Source organism: Myotis daubentonii, chromosome 8 (genome assembly GCF_963259705.1).
Source record: "Myotis daubentonii chromosome 8, mMyoDau2.1, whole genome shotgun sequence".
In the NCBI taxonomy this organism is placed as follows: Eukaryota; Metazoa; Chordata; class Mammalia; order Chiroptera; family Vespertilionidae; genus Myotis; species Myotis daubentonii.
Window position 1 is genome coordinate 95,526,464 of NC_081847.1, and position 24,821 is coordinate 95,551,284.

The window sequence follows — 24,821 nt, forward strand, 5'->3', positions numbered from 1 at the left end:
CCTCACGTGCAGCCCATAACCCAGGACCCTAATGAACTCGGACGCAGTCAGGACTGGCAGAGCGCGAGGATAGCCACGGCCAGAGCGAGGAGCCCTGGAGGCAGTCCTCTGGCCCAGCCACGCGAGACGTGTGTGTGACACTGGCAGTGACTTGGAGGCGTGGACTTACCCCTGGGTGACACCCCCTACCCCGTGTTCCTGGAGCCCCGGGGGATGGAGCTCTGTAGTGACTTTCTGCTCATTTTTATGCTCCATGTCTCAGGTCTGAGCTCCTTTAGTCTGAGGGGTTCAAAATAAAAAAGGTTGCCCGGCTGGCGTGGCTCAGTGGTTGAGTATCAACCAATGAACCAGGAGGTCGAGGTTGGATTCCCCATCAGGGCACATGCCCGGGTTGCGGGCTCGATCCCTAGTAGGGGGCGTGTAGAAGGCCAGCGATCAATGATTCTCTCTCATCGATGTTTCTATCTCTCCCTCTCCCTTCTGAATCAATAAAAACATATTTTTTAAAAATAATAAAATAGCCCTAACTGGTTTGGCTCAGTGGATAGAGCGTCGGTCTGTGGACTGAAGGGTCCCAGGTTCGATTCCGGTCAAGGGCATGTACCTTGGTTGTGGGCACATCCCCAGTAGGGGGCGTGCACAAGGCAGCTGATCGATGTTTCTCGCTCATCGATGTTTCTAACTCTCTATCCCTCTTCCTTCCTCTCTGTAAAAAATCAATAAAATATATTTAAAAAAATAATAAAATAAAAAAGTATTCTCTCCTCTGTGGAATGGTGCGCGTGCTCAGGCATGGACTGGTTTGCTGCCCTATGACAAGCTTCCAACAGCTGGGTGAGCATGCTACTCATAGTAGCGTCGGGGCCTCCCTCCTGTCTCTATCCCTCTGTCCCTACACGTCCATCAGTCCTTGAGATGTTGGTTATATTTAGCTCAGAATCTTTTAGGGACACATTTTCCCCATCATGGGGACAATTATCCAGTTGTTCGGAGCAGGTCACCTGTGCCTGGGTCATCCTTTCTGTACTGAAGGGCTAGGTGTCGCCACCAGGGGGCAGTGGAGGCAAGGTTAGCCTGTGCCCTGTCCCCTGTGCCCTGTGCCCTGCTGAGGCAGGACCCACAGAGATGACCGAGGGAAGTCTGTGTGTTGAAACAGTGGGGGCTGGACTGTTTAGTGATGGGGAGACTTAGGGTCTCCTCATAGCAAACCAGGCGTCCTCTCGTCAGTGCTCTCTTTTAATCAGTGTGGTTGTTCTTCACCCTTAATCTGGGGTCAGAAAATTATAGTGAGGCTCGGCCCGCATGGCTCAGTGGTTGAGCATCAACCTATGAAACAGGAGGTCAGGGCACATGCCCGGGTTGCAGGCTCAACCCCCAGTGTGGGGCGTGCAGGAGGCAGCTGATCAATGGTTCTCCCTCATCATTGATGTATCTATCTCTCTTCCCATCTGAAATCAATAAAAATAAAATTTAAAAAAAGTATAGTTTGTTCTCAGCCAGCAGAATAACCCTCTGAAACGCCCAGGATTGACCTGCTCTCCTACTTGACCGTTTCCCCTGCAAGTAGAGAGCAGTCTGTGCTAGACTTTCTCCCCGAGTGCAAAGATGAACCCCCTAAGCCCACCACAAACAGGAGGTGACCAAGGGAGCGTCCGCATTAGAATTCCTTCATTTCCTCGAGCTTTGAGGGCCAAGTTGAGATTCCTGCTCTTATTTTTCCTTCTCGGTCAGGGTGGAGTCCAATGTCCCTTCTTTTTTCTGTTTCTTAATTTACACATCATGCCAGAGAATTTATAGCACCGCTGACAGTCAGAGCTGGATTAATGGAAGGAAAATTAGAGAGAAGGCTGGACCGGGAGTCGGGCACATGCTTCAGTCCTTTATCACAGTTACACCGGCCTCTCCCTCCCGTGGTGCGTGGGGCAGGGGAGGCTTGGCCCGCGTCTTGCTCTCTCACAGGGGACGTATTTGGACAGGGCTGGGGTGGAGGGAGGACCGGTGGCGGGTGGGAAGACTGCACCCACAGGGCGCACTGCCGAGGCGACAGCCTGAGCGCTGAGTCATCCTTCCTCTGTCCCAGCAGCGAGGCCTCAGCAACACTCAGTGCAGCTGCTGCTCGGCCCCCAATGAACTTGGTCTTAACATTTTCTTTTAAGGAAGAGGGTTTTTAAAGACTAATTATAAATCTCTATTTTCATGCAGAAAACGCCTCCTGCCAAGATCTGTAGGTAAGTTTAAAACACACACACACACACACACACACACACACACCCACAAACCTCTAAAATACAAGATTTAACCTGATTTTTAACTTTGATGATAAAACTGTTTGTTGAAGATTCATACTTGAGAGTTGACAGAGGAATTTGTTATAAATACTCATTTATCCCTGTTTTGAGTCTTATTCTAAAATTTACTTCCTCTTTTTCTGGAATATTTTATTCCTAAGGCAAAAACAGCCACTGCTCGATTTCAGTCGTCGGTGCCCAAAACTTCACAGAGTTGTGCAATCCCAATGGAGAGTGAAAATGGAAAACATGGAGTGACTTAAAAATTTAAAAATAGTGTTCACAGTTTATGGGGTTGAAAGCATTCCCAGTGGAGAGAGCACTGGCTTGCGAGTCAGGGATCTGCATTGTGATCCTGGGAGACGGCCAGGTGACAGCGGGCAGGTGTCGTCGCCACCCCCTCCTCCGTGCCTCAGTGTCCCCGGCAGGAGCTCAGGCAGGCGTGCGCTGGTTCGGACCCGGACGCCTGGTGCGCTTCCTGTCCCCCTGCAGGAGCTCCGTGCCGGGCGAGAAACCCAGCCAGAAGCTGGTTGTTCCAGCCTTTCTGGGCTCCCATTCAGTCTCTGTTTTTCACTTTATTACAGGCTGCTACTTGGAAGAAAAGAAAGAAACATCAGGACTTATCCCCTTGTTTAAGAGATTAGCACGTGCTGCCCTAGCGGGCGTGGTTCAGTGGATAGAGCGTCGCTTGCAAACTGAAGGGTCCTGGGCTCGATTCTGGTCAAGGGCAAATGCCAGGGTTGCAGGCTCGGTCCCCAGTGGGTGACATGCAGGAGGCAGCCGATCAATGATTCTCTCTCATCATTGATGTTTCTATCTCTTCCTTTCCCTTCCTCTCTGAAATCATTAAAAAATATTTAAAAAAAAAGAGATGAGCAGGTGCTAAATAGGCATGAAAGCCCACCAGTACTGAGGCAGTTAGGCATCGCCCAGGGCCGCGGGTGGTGGGAAACCAGGGCTGTCTCACCTCCCCTCAGCCTGGGGGGTCGTCAGCTTGAGGGGACCCTCATGCTCATGGCCTGAGGATGAGGCAGGGTCCTGCGTTCTGTAGAGCCTTCATCCGAAGGTAGACCCCAAACTCATTAGGAGCCTCCTCTCCTCCCACCTGAAACCTTCCCATTCCTGGGCAGCCCAGGAAACCCTCCCGACAGCGTCACTCCACCCAACCTGTTGCCTCTGAGCCTGGAGCAGTCTGTGCCTTGGAGTCCTCCGTGTGTGTGTGTGTGTGTGTGTGTGTGTGTGTGTGTGTGGCGGGCGGGGGGGGGGGGCGGCGGAGCTGGGGGGCTGGAGAGGGGAGCCTTTCTGAGCCTCAGGATGTCCCATGTTGTCCTGACCTTCCAAGGTCGTTATTGCCCCCACTCTGAGGGTCCCTCCATACCAGCCTCTGGGCCTTAGGCCCAGGGCCGGGGATCGAAGCTGCAACTGAGGTACGTGCCCTTGACCGGACTCGAACCTTTCAGTCCTGCGGCCAATGCTCTAACCCAGCCGTGGGCAAACTACGGCCGGCAGGCCGCATCCGGCCCGTTCGGCTGTTCTATCCGGCCCGCGGAGCCGAAAGAGCGGAGGGTTCTCTTGCTCTCCCCTCCGCTCCTTCACCAGCAGCAGTGTTAACATGTATTAGTTCACACAAACACTCCATCCATGCTTTTGTTCCGGCCCTCCGGTCCAGTTTAAGAACCCATTGTGGCCCTCGAGTCAGTTTGCCCACCCCTGCTCTAACCACTGAGAAAACTGGCTATGGCAATAGTTTTCAACCTGTACCTCCACCGAGGGCCTCTCACTCCAGCAGATCTCAGGCACCGTAGCATCTCATCTGTAAATATCTGAGTATGGATAAGAGACTTTCCTCATAAAACCTTTTATTTGGGAAAGAGGTTTAAACCTACAGAAAACTTGCAAGACCGTTACAAGAAACTCGCTCACATATACCTTTTGCTTAGATTCACCCATTGAGAAAATACATATATACATACATATCACATAAATAAGAATGTGCATATACAATTATTCTTTAACTTTTTTCTGAGCCCTTTTAGAATAAGTTGCAGAGACCTCGTCCTTACCCCTGAATACTTTAACGTGTATCTCCTAAAAATAACACTCCTGTGTAAACTGCAATTAAACTTAGAAAATATGTATCTTGCACAATCCTGTTCTCTAATGTGGAGTCCATGTCCACACTTGGCCGTCTATCCCAATGTTGTCTTTCATGGTAATCTCTCCCCGAGATGTTGTGTCTGCATGCTCTTCAGTCTGGACGGTTCCTCTGCCTCCCGTGGTCTTTCACTGCCTTCGCAGTGTGTGTGTGTGTGTATGTGTGTGTGTATGTGTGTGTATATGTGTGTGTATGTGTGTGTATGTGTGTGTATGTGCATGTGTGTGTGTATGTGTGTATATGTGTGTGTGTGTGTGTGTGTGTGTGAAGTTTTTTTCTATTAAATTTTTGGGGGACATTGGTCAACATGAACATACAGGTTTCATGTGGGTTTCTACTGAAACCTATATGCACCTTGTACCCAGCACCCAGTCAGATTTCCTGTCCCCACATGGTATTAGCCTTTGCATTTTTGAAGAGGGGAAGCCCAGTTTTGTGGATTGTCCCTAAATTTGAGTTTGTCTCACGTGTTTGCTTATGATTCAGCTTTGATTTTGCAAATGTCCTGCCAACGCCCGTCTCTGGGGAGACGGCTGGTGGTCGGTGGGGCACACAGTTGAAAACTGCAGAAGTCATGGGCTCTCTGAGAGTGGACAGGCCGGGCTCGGTCTCACGGGACCGTGGCCTCCACCGAGCTCCGTCCGTGTATCTCAGCCCCATGCTCTCGAGGATCCGCGGATGCTGAACCCTGATGCGGCTTGTCTTCCTTCTCTCCACAGCGCCCTCCTGCTCCTGGCCGCTGCGGGGAGCCTCCCCTTCAATGACGCCCAGGTAAGCTCAGTCAGCGTGCTTTCCCTCCCCAGTTCTCTTACCATGAAGCCTGCGCATGGGCGCAGAATTCCCCAGTCCTCCCTTTGGGATCAGGATGAGCCTGGCCCGCACGCAGGCATTGAGTGCTTTCAGGCCGGGTACCTGCTGGCCAGGCCAACGCCTTCCCTCGGGGCCCCACCTTCTCCCCAGGCTGTGCCGTGGGGCCGCCGAGCTCTGGCCTCTGGGTGCTGCGGTGGGCGCTGCGGTGGGTGCTGCGGTGGGCGCTGTGGTGGGCGCCGTCTGCCTCTGTAGGTTCTCGGAGAGCCTGCAGCCAGCGCCCGAGTTGCCCGAGCCTCGCACATTGGAACGCGGCGGACTTCTCTCCCCAGGCCTCTTTGCAGAGGGACTTTCACCTGCCCCTCTGTTTTTCTGTCTGAGGCTGAGGCCCAGCCGCACTCCAGGAGTCCTCTCGCTGCTGGGACTTTCTTTGCTCCCAGCACTTACCAAGGCTCCAGGAAGTGTCAGGCCCCGAGCCAGACTCTGGACACAAAGACGTGTCCTCATTCAGACAGAAGGCGGGGTCTCGTCAGAGCAAAGGAGAGGAGGGCAGACGATTGAGAGGATTGAGAGAGCGGCCAGGGCTCTTCCCGGGTGGGGTGGGACGTGTGAGCACCTGAGAGACCTAGGGACACGGAACGGGAAGCTAACGGTCCCGGGGCCTGCTGTGTGCCGGGCTCGGGGCCGATGCTCCCTTTGTCCTACTTAAACCCTCAAGCCCACAGGGATCACTGTGTCTCCATGTCGTAGCCAAAGACGAAGGCGGCCCATGTGGTCACCAGCAGACGATTGAGTGGGATTTTAGAGTTTAACCCAGATCTTTCCGATGCTGGAGCCAGGCCCTGCTTTCTGGACCTAATCATGAAGAGGGAGGAGGATTAGCCAGGAGCAAGCAGGGGTGGGCCCCAACCTGGGGTGCCCTAAGCATGCTGGGACTCAACTCCATTGAGCACCTACTATGCACGTGGGTGCTTCTAGGCTGGTCATTGGCTCCTGGAATTTACGTTCAAGTGCAGGTGGCGACAGAGACAGGAATTAGTAAAACTGGGATGAGAAGCTCTGTGAAGACAGGAGGGGAGGGGAGTAGGGCTGAGCCGGGGGGAGCATTGGGGCCGGGAGAGCAAGTTCCCTTTCTCGGTAGAGGGGCCATGGATGCGCGGGAGGGGGCCAGGGCTTGTCACGATGCCGGGTGCCCTGAGTTTGGAGTTCACCCTGTAGTGTCCCTGGAGCACTGCCGAGGGATTTGAGGCCCTAGGTGGTGACATCATCAGGTGGCCTTCTAGATGCTGGGGGGGGGGGGGGGAGGGCTGGGGGCAGGGAGCATGCTGGGAGGAGTGGCAGGCACCTGGTGAGACCCTGACTCCAGGCCCCACAGTCCCGTCTGGGCCCCTGGCTGGTGCCCGTGCCTGGCACTGTGTGTTGACATTTAGGGTATCTGATTGCCAGACTGGCCTGTTCGTGGGAACCTGTAGCCATATTTCTTCAAATCCTGTCTTACAGTTTGATCCAGACGGGTACTTCTGGGCTGTAATTCACTTACTCAGTGTAGGTAAGTCTTAAAAGAACGCTTACTATGATAATTAAGGGTTATTATTTAGATCTTACTGTGAATCTACTTTTTAGTGACTTTGGACAACAGGAAGATTAAGTACAGTGTCGAGGTTAAAATAAATGGACATTCTCTGGTTTGATTGTCCTGTTTGGGGCCAAACACAAACTCACCACGGCGCGGCTCTGCTTGCTCGGGCCCTCCATGGGGGGCTGGTCGGTCTGCCCTAAACACGGTGGGAAGAGACCCAGAAGTTTGTGCCAGTGACACCCCATCAATATACAAAAAGTAACTGGGTGAAATAGAAGGACCACCTGACTGTGCTCAAGTCACACGTTCAGTGCTCTTGTCTGTGGTCCTGGGGCACCGTGCCCCGAGGTACCCACTGTCAGACACCCGGTGTTTCTCCTGCCCGTCACTCGACAGCTTCCTGTTCACCACACGGTGACCACCAGCCTCCCCCAGCACCTCTGTGCTGAAAGCATCACCATCGGATTATCCACTTCCACCTCAAACCCTCCTGGAGTGTGGCCGCCCTGTGGGCGTGGGGGACCCTCCAGGAGAGAGGGCCTCTGTCTTCCTATGGATTAGCTGCTTCCCTGGCAGTGCAGGCAGCCCCTTCCCCAGAATGTCCTGTGCCAGTAACACGTTGCTTCCTTTCAGGGGCCTATAAGATTCTCCAGAAGTCCATGAAACCCAGTGCGTTAAGGTGAGCATTCAGAGTGGTGTGTTATGGTTTGGTTAAGGGGCAGGGTGAGACCCAGGAGCCAGGGCTGCTCCTGGTCTGCAGACTGCCAGTCGGGTGCAGTGGGCAGCAGGCTCAGCAAGAGCCCTCCTTTTGTCTCTGAGCCGCTCCAGACAGGTGCCCAGGGCCTCCCACGGGCCAGCGTTAGCGACGGGCAGAGAGGGAAAGTCTGCCCGCCTCCTTCAGGGGTTACTAGTTCTTCCTTGGCTCAGGGCTGTTTTTCCTAATCCCCAGCCCTCCCCAGCCTGACTTGGGTTAGGCCCCAAGTCCCTGTGCTGGCGAGAGTGAGGCTCTCGCTGTGGGCAGTGGGCAAATGTGAAGGAAGGGAACCCAGGCCGGGGCTGGGCTGGCCTGTGAGGTTGGAACCCCAACCAGCCATCTGGCTCTGGGTCCTAGGCCCTCCTAAGGCCAAGAGGGAAGAGGTGTGGAGGGAGTGGCTCCTGGGAGCAGGTTACACCTGTGAACGTGTGACTCTGGGTCCTATAGCACCCGTTGTTCTTTTAATAAAGTGTTTTTTGCTGCAAAAAGCCAGTCAAGTTGCCAGATAAAATATAGGGTACTCAGTTAAATTTGAATTTCAGATAAGCAGTGAGTAATTTTTTTTTTTAGTATAAGTATGTACCATACAATAATTAGAGCATGTTATAATGAAACATTGTTCTTTATTTGAAATTCTGGTTTCTTTGAGTGTCCTATATTTTTATTTGTCAAATATAGTAACCCTAGGAGCTGGGCCCCTGATCTGAGCTAGTTGACACTCCTTTAAAGTGGCCGATGAACCCATATCTCTCTCTCTCTCTCTCTCTCTCTCTCTCTCTCTCTCTCTCTCTCTCTATACATATATATCCTATCTAATAAAAGAGAAACATTGTAATTAGCGTACGACCACTACCCTTTCCATTGGCTAATCAGGGCAATATGCAAATTAACTGCCAGCCAAGATGGCGGCCGGCAGCCAGGCAGCTTAAAGCGAACATGAGGTTTGCTTGCTTCAGTGACAGAGGACTCCAACGTTCCCCGCCTGCCGCTGCCGGCCTCTGAGCTGCAACTCTAAGCAACTATGTTACAAATATAGAAGCTAAACAAAACCCCAGAAACCTGCTTTAGTCCGTCGGGCTTCAGCCAGCAGGATCACAACATTGTTTCAAATACAGAAGGTAAACAAAGGCCAGAAACCTGCTTTCAGCAGCGGAGGCCTAAGAGCTGGAGCCAAGCCTCAAAGTTAAAGCTGGCCCAGAATAAAAAAAAAAGAAAAAAAGGAGCGGTTGGGAGCTTCAGTCACCCACCAGGCTGAAAACAGCCCTCAGCCCCTCACCCAGACTGGCCAGGCACCCCAGTGGGGACCCCCACTCTGAATGGTGTGTGACCAGCTGCAAACAGCCATCATCCCCTCACCCAGGCTGGCCAGGCACCCCAGTGGGGACCCCCACCCTGATCCAGGACACCCTTCAGGGCAAACCAGCCGGCCCCCACCCGTGCACCAGGCCTCTATTCTATATAGTAAAAGGGCAATATGCCTCCCAGCACCGGGATCAGTGGAGCCGAGAGGCCTCCTGGCACTGGGATCAGTGTGACAGGGGGCAGCGCCCAAACCCCCTGATCGCCCTGCGGCTCTGTGCGTGACAGGGGGCAGGGCCACAACCTCCCTATCCGCCCTGCTCTGTTGGTGACAGGGGAAGGCGCCCCAACCCCCTGATCAGCCCTGCTCTGTGCCTGATAGGGGGAGCTCCCCAACCCCATGATTGCCCTGAGGCTCTGTGTGTGACAGGATGCGGCGCCCCAACCCGCTGATTGGCCCTGCTCTGTGAGTGATAGAGGGAGGTGCCCCAACCCCCTGATCTGCCTTGCTCTGTGTGTGACGGGGGCGGTGCCCCAACTCCCCTATCGGCCCTACTCTGTGAGTGACACGGGGGAGCTCCTCAACCCCCTGATGGGCCCTGCTCTGTGCGTGACAGGGTACGGAGCCCCAACCCCCCTGATGGGCCCTGCTCTGTGCGTGACAGGGGGCAGCGCCCCAACCCCCTGATTGGCCCTGCTCCGTGGGTGACAGGGGGTGGCACCGCAACCTCCCCATCGACCCTGCCTTGAGTGTGACAGGGGGCGGTGCCCCAACCCCCCAATCGGCCCTACCCTGACCGTGACTGAGGGTGGCATTGCAACCTCCCAATCTACCCTGCTCTGTGAATGACAGGGGGCGGCGCCCCAACTCCCCAATCGGCCCTGCTCTGAGCCCGACCAGGGGCTGCACCTAGGGATTGGGCCTGCCCTCTGCCACCCGGGAGCAGACCTAAGCCAGCAGGTCGTTATCTCCCGAGGGGTCCCAGACTGCGAGAGGGCACAGGCCAGACTGAGGGACCCCTCCTCCCCCCCGAGTGCACAAATTTTTGTGCACCGGGCCTCTAGTGTATATACATACATATATATATATGTATGTATATACACTAGAGTACTAGAGGCCTGGTGCATGAAAATTCATGCATTGGAGGGGAGTGGGGGGGTCCCTCAGCCCAGCCTGCCCCCTCTCACAGTCCGGAAGCCCTCAGGGGCAGCAGGCGACCTGGTGATCAGGGGAAGGCGACGCCCCATCACACCTCTGCTGCTGCCACTGCTGGCAGCGCAAGCCTCGGCCGGCCCTGGTTACCTGAGCCTCGGACAGCCCTGGGCGGCTGGGGGGCTGAGGGGACTGGGGGACTCTGGAGGCAGGTGTGCAGAGCAGCCGGGCCCGACCTTGCCCCATGCCTGCTGTCCCAGCGGGACTGAGGGGACTGGGCGCCACCATCTTTGAGGGAGTGGCAGTCAATTAGCATGTTCATTTCTTATTGGCTGCGGGCACTGCCATCTTTGAGGGTGTGGCAGTCAATTAGCATATTCCCTCCTTATTGGCTGTGGATGCCACCATCTTTGCAATGGTGTGAGAGTCAATTAGCATATTCACTCTTTATTAGATAGGATATTAAAATCATAATATGCTAATTAGGCCAGACAGCCGAACGACCTTCCGGACGTCATTTCGGACATCCTTTCAGACGAAGTCACCATGGCAGGGGCCGAGGCAGAGGTGGTTGGGCGATGAGGCAGGCAGATGAGCAGTTAGGGGCGATCAGGCAGGCAGGTGAGCAGTTAGGGGTGATCAAGCAGGCAGGTAGAGTGGTTAGGGGCGATCAGGCAGGCAGGTGAGTGGTTAGGACCCAGTGGTCCTGAATTGTGACAGGGATGTCTGACTGCCGTTTTAGGCCTGCGGGATCAGCAGTTGGACATCCCCTAAGGGGTCCTGGATTGTGAGAGGGTGCAGGCCGGGCTGAGGGACCCCCCCCCCCTTTGCACAAATTTCATGCACCGGGCCTCTAGTATATATAAAAGCCTAAATGACTGTTACAATGGAACGACCGGTCGCTATGGTGCACATTGACCACCAGGGGGCAGATGCTCAATTCAGGAGCAGCCCCCTGCCGGCAGGCCCCTATCACCCGATTAGGGCTGGGTCCTGGGCTGGGCGGGGAAACAGGGGAGGGTGGTGGCAGATGCAGCCCTTTTCCCAGAGGGGCTGAGGGCCGGCTCCCTCGTTGGGGCCGGTGGCCAACCTCCCAGGTTCCGCCCCCTGGACGGCAGGCCCCAACCACCCGATCAGGGTCAGGCTCCGGGCTGGGACGGGGAACCGGGGTGGGTGGCGGCGGATGCGGGCAGTGAGGGGAGGAGGAAGAGGGGAAGCAGGGAGGTGGGAAACCTGATCAGCCCTGATTGCCAACCAGGCCTAGGAACCCCCACCCGTGCATGGATTTCATGCACCAAGCCTCTAGTGAGAAATAATCAGCCAAGTGAGTGTGTGTGACCAGACTAGGAAATGTGTTTTTTAAATGAGCCAGGATTTAGTTTTGAGTATGAAGTACTCTTCAGACCATTTATTGATAATTTATAAATGTAGTAACTTATGCATGGATATAATTTATTAACACAGGATAGCGACTACTTTGTATATGTAAAACACTTCTATGATTTTATGTCTTGTCTTTTTCTTATTCCTTAGTGACATCGACCAGCAGTACCTAAACTATATATTCAGGTAAAATATAATTTACATTTTCAGAGAATAACTCATATATTTCTAGAGCTTATTTCCCAATAATGTGACTTGGGAGTTCTGCGCCAACATGCCCCACGGAGGCGAGCTAAGTGTCTGTGAGGGACCAGTCAGGACACCAACCAGCAGCCCTGCCCAGACCAGGTGGGAGGGAACCTGGACCAGGTTGGGGGGGCCTCTGTCCTGCCTACAATTCAGAGGCTCAGTCTCTCCCGGGAGTGTGGAGTCTGTACGGCTAAGGGGACAATTTCCCTAGAGCCCACAGCCTCCCTCTAGCCTGGGCTCTGGACTTCTGTCCCCAAGTGGTCCTGACCTTGATCCCAGGGCCTCCCTGGTCTGTCTTCCCAACTCACTCCCAGACCCAGTGGTGCCCGAGAGAAGGCTGTCAGTGGAAGGTGGTGGGTGGACTTGCAGGCTGAGGTGTCCACATGCAGTATGTGAGGTCCTCGGGGTGCAGGACGCAGCCTAAGGTGGAAGGGGCAATGGAGCCAGGAGCCAGGGCCGGGGCCGGGTCTCCCCATGGTGCTACCTCTGGCAGGGAGCTCCTGGGACTCCGAGATTCTAACTTTTAATCTGGCCCAGGTTGTTTTGAGGCTATAATCTCTGTTTATACCCCCCTCCTTGTTTTGCAGATGAAATTGTGTGAGTGTGCACGTGTGTGTGTGTGCACGCATGTCTCTGTGTGTTTATGCGCATGTATGTGTGTGTGCATGTGTGTGTGCATGTGCATGTGTGTGGTGTGTGTCCGTGTGAAAGGGGTGTGCACAGCTGTTCTCTGGGGTGTGACTTGTGAAACGGAAACAATGGGTTGGAGCTCAGCCTGTGGAGATGATCGTTTCTCCTATTTCTCCATTGCGTTTCCCATGAGTGCAGGAGCGTCTTCTCTCCCGTTTGCCGTGTCCCCAGATTAGAGCAGCACCTGGCACTTCCCAGGCACTCAGTAACGATGGCTGAGTGAATGGATGTAAAAGGTCTGCTGGTATCCGGCCTGCCTGGTCTTGGGTAAAAAGTCTTATTTCTGACCTCTGACTGGCCCGGCGGCCTGGGTGGCTGGAATGAAGCAGGACAGTACAGAGGTGGGCTTAGGCCCGGGAGGCGCTGTCCACGGGCCCGGGAGTCCGGAGAAGCTCCCCGAGAGGAAGGTGGGAGGGTACCAGGAAGAATCCGGCCTCCTCCTCTTCCTCCTCCTCCTCTCCCTCCTTTGGCATCGATTGCCAACCAGTCCAGGTAGTTCCCAGGCACGTGGTGGGTGGGACGGGTCATTGTGTGGGCTGGCCTCTTGGACATCAAACTTCCCTGCTATGCAGCTAATTTCGTGGCAAAAATAGACTGAGCTCACGGCCCACCGCTCCGGGTTCGCACGCAGCCCGCTGGAATCCAGGGCTGCTTCGTGTGGCCGGCACGGCTCTCTGTGGCGGAGGTGGGTGTGGACAGTCAGCGGCACGGCTGGCCCTTGGTGGTGGGGCATGGACGCTCAACCCCGGGCCCAGCCTGCAGCACTTCAGGTGGGAGGGCCCCTGTCCTGCCTACAGCTCAGAGGCCTCCCTGTCACCGAGGAGCTGGACTTGGAGGGAGCCCGCCCGTGAGGTCGCCTGCCCGGTCCATGGCTTCCGAGTGGAAGGGGGAGGGGGGAAGGTGTGCTGTGCCCCGTGCGAACTCCTTCCCTCGTGTTTCCTTTTCAGCGTGGCGCTCCTGGCAGCCGCAGCACACCCCACAGGTAAGCTCACCCTGCGTGTGCGTGCCGTACAGTGTCTGTTCAGTGCAGGGTCTGACCGGCCGTGTCTCTGAGGACGTGTTGGCGGGAATGGGGCTGCCTTCCAGGGGGTCACGCCCAGGGTTAGAAATGGCCCGGAACCTTCCGGAGTCATCGCCCACACACTCACTCTCACCCCTCCTTTAGTTAAACACTCACATGTGATAAATGGAACAAAACAATCCACTTGATAAAACACACACAGCCCCCAGAGAGAGGGAATTCAGAACGTTTCTTCAAATCCAGACGGCACCCATTGGAAACTGGGTCTGGAAAGGCCGCAGGCCTTGGTCCTGTGTCCTGAAGGTCCCGATGAACGCGTGGCATGATGAGGAACTGCTGTCCCTGCGGCCCACACACTCCCGTGCTACTAATACTCGGCACACCCTGCCCCCTCCACCCCCTCCACCCCAGTCCCCTCCATCTCCCCAACCTCCCACACCTCTTCCACCCCCCTCCACCCCAGTCCCCCTCGATCTCCCCAACCCCCCACACCCCCTCCACCCCCCTCCACACCAGTCCCCCCATCTCCCCAACCCCCCACACCCCCTCCACCCCCCTCCACACCAGTCCCCCCATCTCCCCAACCCCCCACACCCCCTCCACCCCCCTCCACCCCAGTCCCCCCATCTCCCCAACCCCCCACACCCCCCACCCCCCTCCACCCCAGTCCCCCCCATCTCCCCAACCCCCCACACCCCCCCACCCCCCTCCACCCCAGTCCCCTCCATCTCCCCAACCCCCCACACCCCCTCCACCCCCCTCCACCCCAGTCCCCCCCATCTCCCCAACCCCCCACACCCCCTCCACCCCCCTCCACCCCAGTCCCCTCCATCTCCCCAACCCCCCACACCTCTTCCACCCCCCTCCACCCCAGTCCCCTCCATCTCCCCAACCTCCCATACCCCCTCCACCCCCCTCCACCCCAGTCCCCCCCATCTCCCCAACCCCCCACACCCCCTCCACCCCCCTCCACCCCAGTCCCCTCCATCTCCCCAACCCCCCACACCCCCTCCACCCCCCTCCACCCCAGTCCCCTCCATCTCCCCAACCTCCCACACCCCCTCCACCCCCCTCCACCCCAGTCCCCCCCATCTCCCCAACCCCCCACACCCCCTCCACCCCCCTCCACCCCAGTCCCCCCCATCTCCCCAACCCCCCACACCCCCTCCACCCCCCTCCACCCCAGTCCCCTCCATCTCCCCAACCTCCCACACCCCCTCCACCCCCCTCCACCCCAGTCCCCTCCATCTCCCCAACCTCCCACACCCCCTCCACCCCCCTCCACCCCAGTCCCCCCCATCTCCCCAACCCCCCACACCCCCTCCACCCCCCTCCACCCCAGTCCCCTCCATCTCCCCAACCTCCCACACCCCCTCCACCCCCCTCCACCCCAGTCCCCTCCATCTCCCCAACCCCCCACACCCCCTCCACCCCCCTCCACCCCAGTCCCCCCCATCTCCCCAACCCCCCACACCCCCTCCACCCCCCTCCACCCCAGTCCCCTCCATCTCCCCAACCTCCCACACCCCCAGCTCCAGGGCTTCAGAACCAGGAGGCGGCAGAGCAGGGCTTGAAGGCCTGGCCCCTCCCGCGCTCCGAGACTCCCAGCTTGGAAGGATGAGCGAGCATCAATGCTCAATTCCTTTCCTCGGGACGTTTTTGGAAGACTTGCTGCTTTTTAAATCTCTTGACTTCTTGTTTGTGACCAAGTTCAAATTCCAGAGAGGGAAGCAGCCAGTATGTGTGATTATTTCCTCTCGCACCAAGTGGGACTAAAAGAATGAGCTGACTTCACGCGAAACACATGTGCCCTTTGGACCGGCACCTAAAATGAGCGTCCACGGCCGGCCTGGCCCTGCGCCGGTGCCGTCATTAAACACGACAAGGGAAGAGGATGTCAGGCGGCTCTCAGTCTGGTCTTAGGTCTGAGGTGGAAGAGAACCGTCTTGAAAAGAGGATTATTTTTGTGCCCCCTCTGCCGTGGGCGGGCAGGGTGCTGCTGGGGAAGGGGAGGATCCAGGGTTGCAGGGAGGGGTTCCCGCTGTGGCTCCCAGCTCCAGTGGTGCTGTCTTGGGCAAATCTCTTAACTTCTCTGAGCTCCAGGCAAAGGGGGTTACGTTACATCGTCAGGGCCCTGAGGAAGGCGATGTGTACAGCATCTGCAGGGGTCCTGCCAGGGCCGACTCCCTCCGCGGGCATCCTTACTATCAGACTGTTATTGTAAGGAAGGGCCATAACAGGAGCCCTAGGGAAGCTGCTGTGAGCTCAGTGCGGGCAGCTCCTCGCTCAGGGGCTGGGCGGAGGCCCTGGCCGCGCATTGCTGGGACCATGGGCGCGGGCGCTGGCCACCGTCTCACCCTCGCTGTGCCCGCAGGTGACCTCCTCCGTGCCCTGGACTTCCCCTTCTTGTATGTCTACAGATTCCACGGCAGCTGCTGCGCCAGGTACTCTGACCTCACGAAATCCTCGCTGTTCATTCCCGTTCCTGTTTTGTGCTCCAGCTGTGTCTTCGCTTCGGCAAAGCCCAAGGTCCCTGGTGGTTGCCCATCGCGTGGCCGGGCGGTGGCGGGGGCCAGCTGGGTGCTCTGAACACCCTCGGGTGCGCAGAGCTGGCCTGGGCCTTGGAGGACCCCTGTCCTGCGGAAGTGTTCAGGCTCCAGCAGTGGTTTCCAAACTTGCCTAAGAGCTGGGATTTCCCGACTTTTTGTTCTCTCCACAAACAATTCTTTCAACGTCAGTCTGAGCTCGTTGAGTTCAAGGGAAGATTGGGGTGCACAGTCCTGCCCTCTCCACTTCCACCTTGGCTCCCTCCTGCTCCTGAAGGGCAGCTCCAAAAAAGACCCCACAAAACACCTCCACTGAACCCCGAGGTTATGAGACAGGTTGTGGGAACCACTGAGCAGGAGCTGGCTCAGTGGTCAGGCCCCTCCCCGGGCCCGACGTTGCTGCACTGGAGGCGCAGGTCCCTGGGGCAGGCTCCCCGCGTGCCCTGGGCTGTGGTGGAAACGCCGACTCCGGTGAGGCCCAGCCCGTGCTCCCTGAGGGCGTCTTGGCCCCGGGAATAGTAGCCTGCAGGGCTGTGTGTACTGGAGAGGGACTCTGATGCCTGGGCCTGGGCCTGGCCCGTAAATGATGGCCGTCGCTGTTCCTGCTGCGGCCGCCTGGGAGTCCAGTGCCTGCAGAGCGTGAGCCAGTGCTCCAGAAAGTCCCGGCCAAGGCCAGGCCCCGCCCTCCCAGAGCTCACAGTCAGGCCAGAGCCACCACCAGCACCTGCCACACAGTCAGAGGGGGGCCCTGGGGGTGCCAATGGCCCAACTCCCAGACCTGCCCGTACTTTGGGGCACAGCTGCAGGCCCGTCTCTGGCTTTTCGAGCCGCACTCAGCCCTCACTGCGCTTATTTGCTGAGTCGGCCTCCGTCATGGCGCCCCTGCCACACTCCCTTCCCCAGCCCCTGCCCCCAAATGTCAGGAGGAGCCGTCATTCTGCTTGGAGCTCCCTTTGCTTTGCACTTGGCCACATGGTGACCTTGAAGATGGTTCTCGTGCAGGCCACTGCTTCCCCGACCACGGCTGTGTCGGTGCCGTGCGGCCCCCGAGATGCTGCCCACCTCCGGCCCCCAGGGTGGGGGTGCGTGCAGGTCACCCCTGGGGTAGGCTCGTTTCTAGAACGCCGCTGCTGTGTGGTGACCTCGCTTGAGGACGTGTCATGGGAGCCAGCCCGCCCCTTTCAGGTCTCACCTCAAACCCAGCCCCTCTGCCCTCAGGTGGTGCTTTCCCTTGGGGATCTGTCCTTGGCCTGTGTTCTGCTGGGAGAAGTGGAAGCTGCTTGGCAAGCACCAAGCTCCAGCATAACGCGGGGGGGGGGGGGGGGGGGCGCGGTGGGAGGTGCTGCCCCCTTTCTTTCGGTCATGATGTAACAGACCTCCCACATTTCCGTGCCCCCTCCCCACCTCTGGTAAATGCTCTCTTCAAAGCTCCTGAGGAAAGTAGAGCTTCCTGGGTTTTCACTTGTCTTTTTAAATCCAGAGATCACTGGAAGCAGGTGCACTAGGTGTGACAATTAGAAAGTGGTTGGCGACGTGTAACAGGAAATAGGCCCCTGTTGGCTCCGAGAAGACAAGCCTCACTCACAGGTGGCTTCTCCTTCCAGTGGCCTTTTGGGGTTCCTCGTCACGCTCAGCGCCGTGAAGCTGAAGAGCCTGGTGGCCCCCGGGCAGTGTGCGGCCTGGCTGCTCCTGGCTCAGGTAAGAGACGAGGGTGGAGTGGTCTTGGGCTGGCAGAGCTGGCAGAGCTGGCACTGTCAGGGGTGTCTCCACGGAGTCCCTTCTGGGCGCCGGCCCTCGCCTGATCCCCACTCGGGTCCATGTCTGCGCTTCCTCTTCGTGCTCCTGGCAGGGGCGCTGGGGACCCCCTCGCTCTCCTCACCCTGGTTTCCCATCTGAACACAGGAGGTTTTATAAACAAACAGCATCTCGAAAGCTTCTCCTAAGAGCCTGGCCTCTGGGTGCACGGGGCGTTCTGACCCCTTCCTGGGCCGTGAGTGTCCAGAGCCCAACTGACCAGGAGTCTCACATCAGAGGCGGCAGAGGAAGGCAGTGGGCCCAGACCAGGCACTTGATGACGACGGAAAAGGGTGACTTACGGTAGGACCGCCCACGGGCACCTGACTGGCCGGCTCTGCGTGAGCAGGGAGCTGGGAGAGAGGAGACAGCTGGGGGAGCAGGAGCAGCTGTGGGACCAGGGCCCTCGGAGATCCTGGGGGCTGTCCTCCTGGTGGAGCATTTGGTTCCGTAGTGTCGCCTGCAGGGGCTGCCTGCAAGGAGTGGCCGTTGTTAGTGAACTTGATGGAGTGAAATAATCACCGAAACAGGTGCCCTTATCATCTTTATGTTGATTGGTCGCCTCCCCCCCCCCAACCCCCCCCCCACCCCCCCCCCCCCCCCGGCAGACAAAGACAGGGATACCTTTGAAATTGACTTCACAGCGGCCTCTTCACCTGTGTGGGCTCCTGAGGGAGAGCATGGCTAACTCTGACCCCCCCAGACGGGAAGCGTGGCTGAGATGCGACTTCCCGCGACGGGGGAGCATGTGACACAGCCTGCCCACGCCAGCCAGAAAGCCAGACCGAGGCAGACGGACCACAGGACGCGGCACACGAGAGGCTTTGTCCCCGAGAGCGACGGCTCTGGGGCGGGCAGCGCTGGTGGCGTCTTCTCACCTGAGGTTGCTCCCGTGCCTTCCTCCGCAGCTCTGTCCGTGTGATAGTGGAACCAGAGCGGGCGGCTGCGAACACCAGCGGCCTTGTTGGTGCTTCCAGACTCTTCCATGCACAGTATTTTCAGTTAAATGGCCGTGTCAGCGTAAATGAGCAAGAAGAGCCAGTGGCCCTACGGTCCTGAGCTCACAGCCCTCTGTGGTACGAGCGGTGGACAGCGGTCTCCGGGGACATGGGGAGCTCTGTGGGTGAGAGGGCCATCAGGGGCTGGACAGCTCTGCATGTGCCCAGGCTGTCTGTGCACCAGACGCAGAGGTGTCGTGCGCCGGAGCCCCCACACTGCCCGCAGAGCCCAAGCGCACTCATGGGAGGGGAGCGAGCCAGCAACAAGGGAAGGCCGGGCGGCATGACCCCCTGAGATTCGATGTGCACCCCGTCCACTCACTGCCAGAAGCAGAAGTCTTTCTGGCTCCGGGTATGTGAGCACGACAACTCTAAGCTGTGCAGAGGGGGAGGGGGGGGACCCCGAGGAAAGCAGGCTGTGCACACGGCACGGGGGGGGGGTGACCCCGAGGAAAGCAGGCTGTGCACACGGCGGGGGGTAGGGGTGACCCCGAGGAGAGCAGGCTGTGCACACGGCGGGGGGTAGGGGTGACCCCGAGGAAAGCAGGCTGTGCACACGGGGGGGGGGGTGACCCTGAAGAGCGGGCTGGAGAACACACACGGGGAAAGTGGTGAAGACCTCAGAGCTGCACCTTCCCCGGGAGACGGATCTTACAGACTCGGTCCAGGCAGGTTCCTGAGCGAGGACAGCACCGACAACAGTGCTCCACAGGAAGTCGGGCCTAGAGCTGCTGCCGTGTGTTACGTCCAGTGTCCGGTGGCCAGCAGAAAATTTGACGCTTTCCGAGAAACAGGAAGGTGTGATTTATGCCAGGAAAGTCCGTCAGTAGGAACCATGTCTCTGCAGCCTCAGATTTGCAGCTTAGCAGAAAAAGACTGCAGGGCGGCTGTTTAAATATGTTCAGACACAGAAAGGAAACCACATTCAGAGAATTCAAGGAAAGACAATACAGAATCTCAATAAAGAGACCGAAATGATTTTGAAAAAGAAAGCCAAGTGGAAAATCTGGAGTTGACAGTATAACTGACATGACATGACAGATTCTATTTAATAATAGATGTGAGATGGCCCAGGAGGCAGAACAAAGGTAATTCTTCGATCTAAAGAACAAAGATTAAAAAAACCCTGAAGAACTATAAACAGAGGCTTAGAGATCTGTGGGACATCAACCACAGCAACATATATAGAATAAGAAATCCAAAAGAAGAGGAAAGAGAGGTAGAAAAAAAATAGTATTAATGGATGACTTCTCATAAAAAACAACGGAGGATAACACATTTAATGTGCTGAAAGAAAATCTCCAACCAGGAATTCTGTACGCAGCAAAACTATCCTTCAAATATGAACGAGAAAGAAAGACATTCGCAATTAAAGACAGGGATTTGTTGCTAGCAGTCATATCAATAGTTACATTAAATGGGAATAGACTAAATAGCCCACTCAGAAGTCAGAGATTGTCAGTCTGGATAAAAAAGCAAGACCCAGCTGTCTACTGTCTGTAAGGACACATCTTAGATTCAGACACAGGGGTTGAAAGTGAAAGGATGGAAAACATAACCATGCAAACAGCAGCCACCCTACAGCCAGAGTGACTCTATTATCCAACCAGACTTCACGACAGGAACTGTCACTAGGGAAGGACATTTAGTGATGACAGAGGGTTAAGACGTTCAGAAGATGGAACAGTTATAAACATACACACCTAACAACAGCCGCCCAAAGTGTATGAAGCAACAAGTGACAGAATAGGAAGGAGAAACAGTCATAGTTGAAGATTCCAATACTGTGGGGAAGCAGGCCGGGCAGCCACTGGAAAACAGTGTGGAGCTTCCTCAGAAAATGAAAAATGGAACTGCCTTTTGACCCAGCGACCCCACTTCTGGGACTAAGAATCCTGAAACACCAATCAAAGAATATACACACCCCTATGTTCATAGCAGCAGCATTTACAACAGCCAAGAGCCCATCCGCAGATGCGTGGATAAAAGCTGTGGTGCATCTACACCATGGAATTTTACTTGGTCGTAAAAAGGGGGAAGCCTTGCCCTTTGCGACAGCATGGAGGGACCTGGAGAGGACTATGCTGAGTGAAATAAGCCAGTCGGAGGAAGACAAGCACCATGTGGTCTCAGTACCTGTGAAATCTAATGAACAGAATACATCCAGGGGCATCGGTGCATGGAACAGACTGAGCTGTCAGAGGGAGTGGGAGGGAGATCGAATGAAAGAAGGTGAAGAGCCTGGCTGGTGTGGCTCAGTGGTTGAGCAGTGACCTAGGAACCAGGAGGCCACGGTTTGGTTCCTGGTCAGGGCTCGTGCCAGGGTTGCGGGCTTGCTCCCCAGTAGCGGGCGTGCAGGAGGCAGCCGATTGCTGATGTTTATCATTGATGTTTCTAATTCGCTATCCCTCTCCTTTCCTCTCTCTCTATATATCTAAAAAAAAGAATAAAGATATATTTCTTTAAAAAGTAGAAGGATTTTTAATCCTTCCTAAATGTGAAGGATTGAATAAAATGAGCCATTAAGGATTCTTCTGGCCTCAATACATCAAACAACCTTCCTTCCTCTCTTCTTTTTCTTTTCTATTTATTTATTTTTTATTAAATCTTTATTGTTCAGATTATTACATTTGTTCCTCTTCCCCCCCCCCCATAACTCCCCTCCTTCCAGTTCTCACCCCACCCTCCGCCCTCACTCCCCACCCACTGTCCTCATCCATAGGTGCACGATTTTTGTCCAGTCTCTTCCCGCATCTCCCACACCCCTTTCCCCCTCAAGAATAGTCAGTCGATTCCCTTTCTATGTCCCTGATTCTATTATGATCACCAGATGATTTTTTCACTTGATTCTTAGATTCACTTGTCGATAGATGCATATTTGTTGTTCATAATTTGTATTTTTACCTTTTTCTTCTTCTTCTTCCTCTCCTTAAAGGATACCTTTCAGCATTTCATATAATACTGGTTTGGTGGTGATGAACTCCTTTAGCTTTTCCTTAGCTGTGAAGCTCTTTATCTGACCTTCAGTTCTGAATGATAGCTTTGCTGGATAAAGTAATCTTGGTTGTAGGTTCTTGGCATTCATCACTTTGAATATTTCTTGCCACTCCCTTCTGGCCTGCAAAGTTTCTGTTGAGAAATCAGCTGACAGTCGTATGGGTATTCCCTTGTAGGTAACTGAGTTTCTTTCTCTTGCTGCTTTTAAGATTCTCTCTTTGTCTTTTGCTCTTGGCATTTTAATGATGATGTGTCTTGGTGTGGTCCTCTTTGGATTCCTTTTGTTTGGGGTTCTCTGTGCTTCCTGGACCTGCAAGTCTATTTCTTTCACCAGGTGGGGGAAGTTTTCTGTCATTATTTCTTCAAATAGGTTTTCAATATCTTGCTCTCTCTCATCTTCTGGCACCCCTATAATTCGGATGTTGGTATGCTTGAAGCTGTCCCAGAGGCTCCTTACATTATCTTCGTATTTTCAGATTCTTTTTTCATTTTGCTTTTCCGGTTGGGTGTTTTTTGCTTCTTCACATTTCAAATCTTTGACTTGATTCTTGCGCTCCTCTGGTCTGCTGTTGGGAGTCTGTATAGTATTCTTTATTTCAGTCAGTGTATGCTTAATTTCTGGTTGGTTCTTTATCATAACATCGAGGGTCTCAGATTTCTTATAGATCTCGTTAAGTTTATTGGCGGCTTCTAGACAGTTCTTGAGAGACCTTAAAAGTGTGGTTTTGAACTATATATCTTCCATTGACAATTTTGTCCTGTTTCTTTGTCTCCGCATTTCTTATGCTTTCTTGGTGCACCCCCTAGTGGTCTTTGTGCGCCGTCTTGTTGTAGTTAAGCCTTGATTGTTGTAGTTAATACTGGGGGGATTTGACCTCCAGGCCAACTGGCTGTGAGAGTCAGCTGTGTCTGCAATGGGAAAACTTCTGTCCTCTGGGGAGATGCTAATCTAGCCTTTGCCTGAGGCTATCCGGCAAATGGCTCTGTGCAGGGCTTGGGTGGGGCAGGTTGCACGGGATCTACAGGGCTGACGGAGGGAGCAGTTATGGCTGCTCTCAGTCCCGTCCCCAGAGGCTCTGCCTCTCAGAGTCCCAGCAACCGCTGCAAACCTCGGAGAGAAAGCTGCCCTCGCATTCCGACTGATGCCAGACAGTCCCGCTTCTCCCGTTTGAGTCTGGGTCCCTAGAGACTCACACAGAACTGGAGCTCAGGGCCTGAGCCTCCCTCCTGATTGAAAACGACAACCGCGCCCTCAGCCACCAGCCCGCTCCGCATGCACCTCCGCACCTTTGTATTTTCTGCACTGTGCCTCCTCTGAGTCTCGGTATGCTGTTCTCTTTCCTTCTAGTTGAAGAATTTCCCCTCAGCCAGCTTTCCTGTGGTTCTGGGTGATGTCCGTTCCGTCTTTTAGTTGTATTTTTGAAGTGGTTGTGCGAGGCAGCATTCTCCAGTGTTTACCTATGCCACCATCTTGGTTCTCCTTCTTTTCTATTTAAAAATAAACTCTGTGACCCTCAATGGCATAATATTTACCCATCCTGACATGCCTTTACCTACAGATCAGACGTGCTGACATTGAAGTACTGTATAGTTGTATATAGCAACGCAGCACTTCCCCATGATGTCACTGGGACTGCGGGCACCAGTGTGTAGAGTGACTCGGAAGGACGCTCCATTTGCCCCAGAGGAGAATTTGGATTCTGTGAAAAACTCGTAGATACACAGGCAGAGGCCATTCAGAAGGGCCTGGGACACCTTCGTCCTCGTCCCAGAAGCTCCCATGCTCTGCCATTTCCGAGGAGGTGTCAGTCCGCGTCATCACGTCCAAGTCTGGAGAGGGGGCATCCCTGCTTCTCTCTGTTCCTCGTCTTTCTCTGCCTCTTTCCTGGGTCTCAGTGCTCAGCAAGAAAAAAGTGTCTTCTAGGTCACTGTCCTCATCACCGTCATTCCTGTTCTTTCTGGGGATTTTGAGGGGCCTTCTAAGAAGCTAAAAATAATATTTAGCAACCTTTTTTCAATTCCTTCGTTTTGGTAAAGTGAGCTATGTGAAATCTAACGCAGCTGCATAAAATCTTGGGGTCCCTTCCCACTTGTGCTGGAAAGCATTGCAGGAAAAAAGTGGTTGCGTTTAAGAGAAAAGCGATGATGTATAGACGCATGAGGAAGACGTGTTCGTGGGTGGGTTGCTCCAGCAGCTCTACGGTCTCGTGAGAATTCTTCCCGTGTCGAGCAGCGTCTTGTCTCATCCTTCAGGCCGACGGCAGCTCTCCGTGTCAGGGGAAGAGGCAGCCGAGGCCCGAGTGCGTGTACGCTGAGGCCGAGGCTGAGCCAGGAGAGACGCAGCCCCAGACAGCAGCTGCGGCCCCCGCCCGGCTCTTGAGGACCCAGTGTTTGCTCCCCACGAGGGCAGAGTCTCTTTCAGGCGAATGCAGTGTCGCTCCACCGCCTCCCGGAGGCGGTGGCAGCCCAGGAAGCGGCTTCCTCTGCTCCTTTGTGACCCTCAGAAACAGCTTGCTGTCCTTGCCTGCAAGTGTCTGTTGACTTGGTGGAGTTAGAGCTTCGTCTTTTAGGCCGGGACCAGGTGGCTGTGTGGCTGGGCCGTGCAGCGTGGTGTCTGCGTGTGACGGGTTCTCAGCTGCGGGAGTGAAGGAGCCTCCCTCCATGTTGCAGCCGGGGGGCCTCACCCCGCCCCGGGCCCTCCTCCGACACCGTCAGGTGTGCTGCCTGCGCTACAGCTGTGTGTGCAGTGGGGTTTTAAGGTTTCTGGTTTCTACACTTTGGGGGACATCGGAGGTGCCTTTGAAGGGGGGGGCTCTGAGTTGAGGCAGCGGAGTGGCTGAGCCGGCCCTGTCAGCGCTGAGTGTCAGGTGTGTGACATGATGGTGCTGTGTGTGCGCCCTGTGAAGTGATCACGCGGCAGCGCAGTCAGCACCCACTCCTTACGCAGTCACAGGAGAGTACGGGCGCCACGGGTGTGGAGCGGCCTCCGCGGCCAGCTCCTCTCCGTGCCGTTCTGGTTCTGGTGTCCGTGCTGCACGTCTCCCACTCTGTTGTCTTCGTCACATCCGTCTCACCGTCTCCGCCACCGTTCTGGGTGGGGAGACACTT

The 24,821-nt window shown here is 55.5% G+C and overlaps 1 protein-coding gene and 1 long non-coding RNA gene across 2 annotated transcripts in view; both read left to right on the forward strand.

Moving 5' to 3' along the window:
• The window catches only part of TMEM241 (transmembrane protein 241), a 58,907-nt gene that overhangs the window by 20,117 nt on the left and 13,969 nt on the right, over window positions 1-24,821 (forward strand). Inside the window, exons 7-14 of the mRNA XM_059707478.1 lie at window positions 2,203-2,228; window positions 5,163-5,214; window positions 6,751-6,799; window positions 7,463-7,508; window positions 11,569-11,604; window positions 13,305-13,339; window positions 15,753-15,822; window positions 17,529-17,622. Coding sequence (XP_059563461.1) covers window positions 2,203-2,228; window positions 5,163-5,214; window positions 6,751-6,799; window positions 7,463-7,508; window positions 11,569-11,604; window positions 13,305-13,339; window positions 15,753-15,822; window positions 17,529-17,622 — 408 coding nt within the window. The remainder of the gene's footprint in view (window positions 1-2,202; window positions 2,229-5,162; window positions 5,215-6,750; window positions 6,800-7,462; window positions 7,509-11,568; window positions 11,605-13,304; window positions 13,340-15,752; window positions 15,823-17,528; window positions 17,623-24,821) is intronic.
• On the forward strand, window positions 18,359-23,966 carry LOC132240081 (uncharacterized). Its single transcript, XR_009454220.1, has 2 exons — window positions 18,359-19,068; window positions 23,273-23,966. It is a non-coding gene; the product is annotated as an uncharacterized LOC132240081 (long non-coding RNA).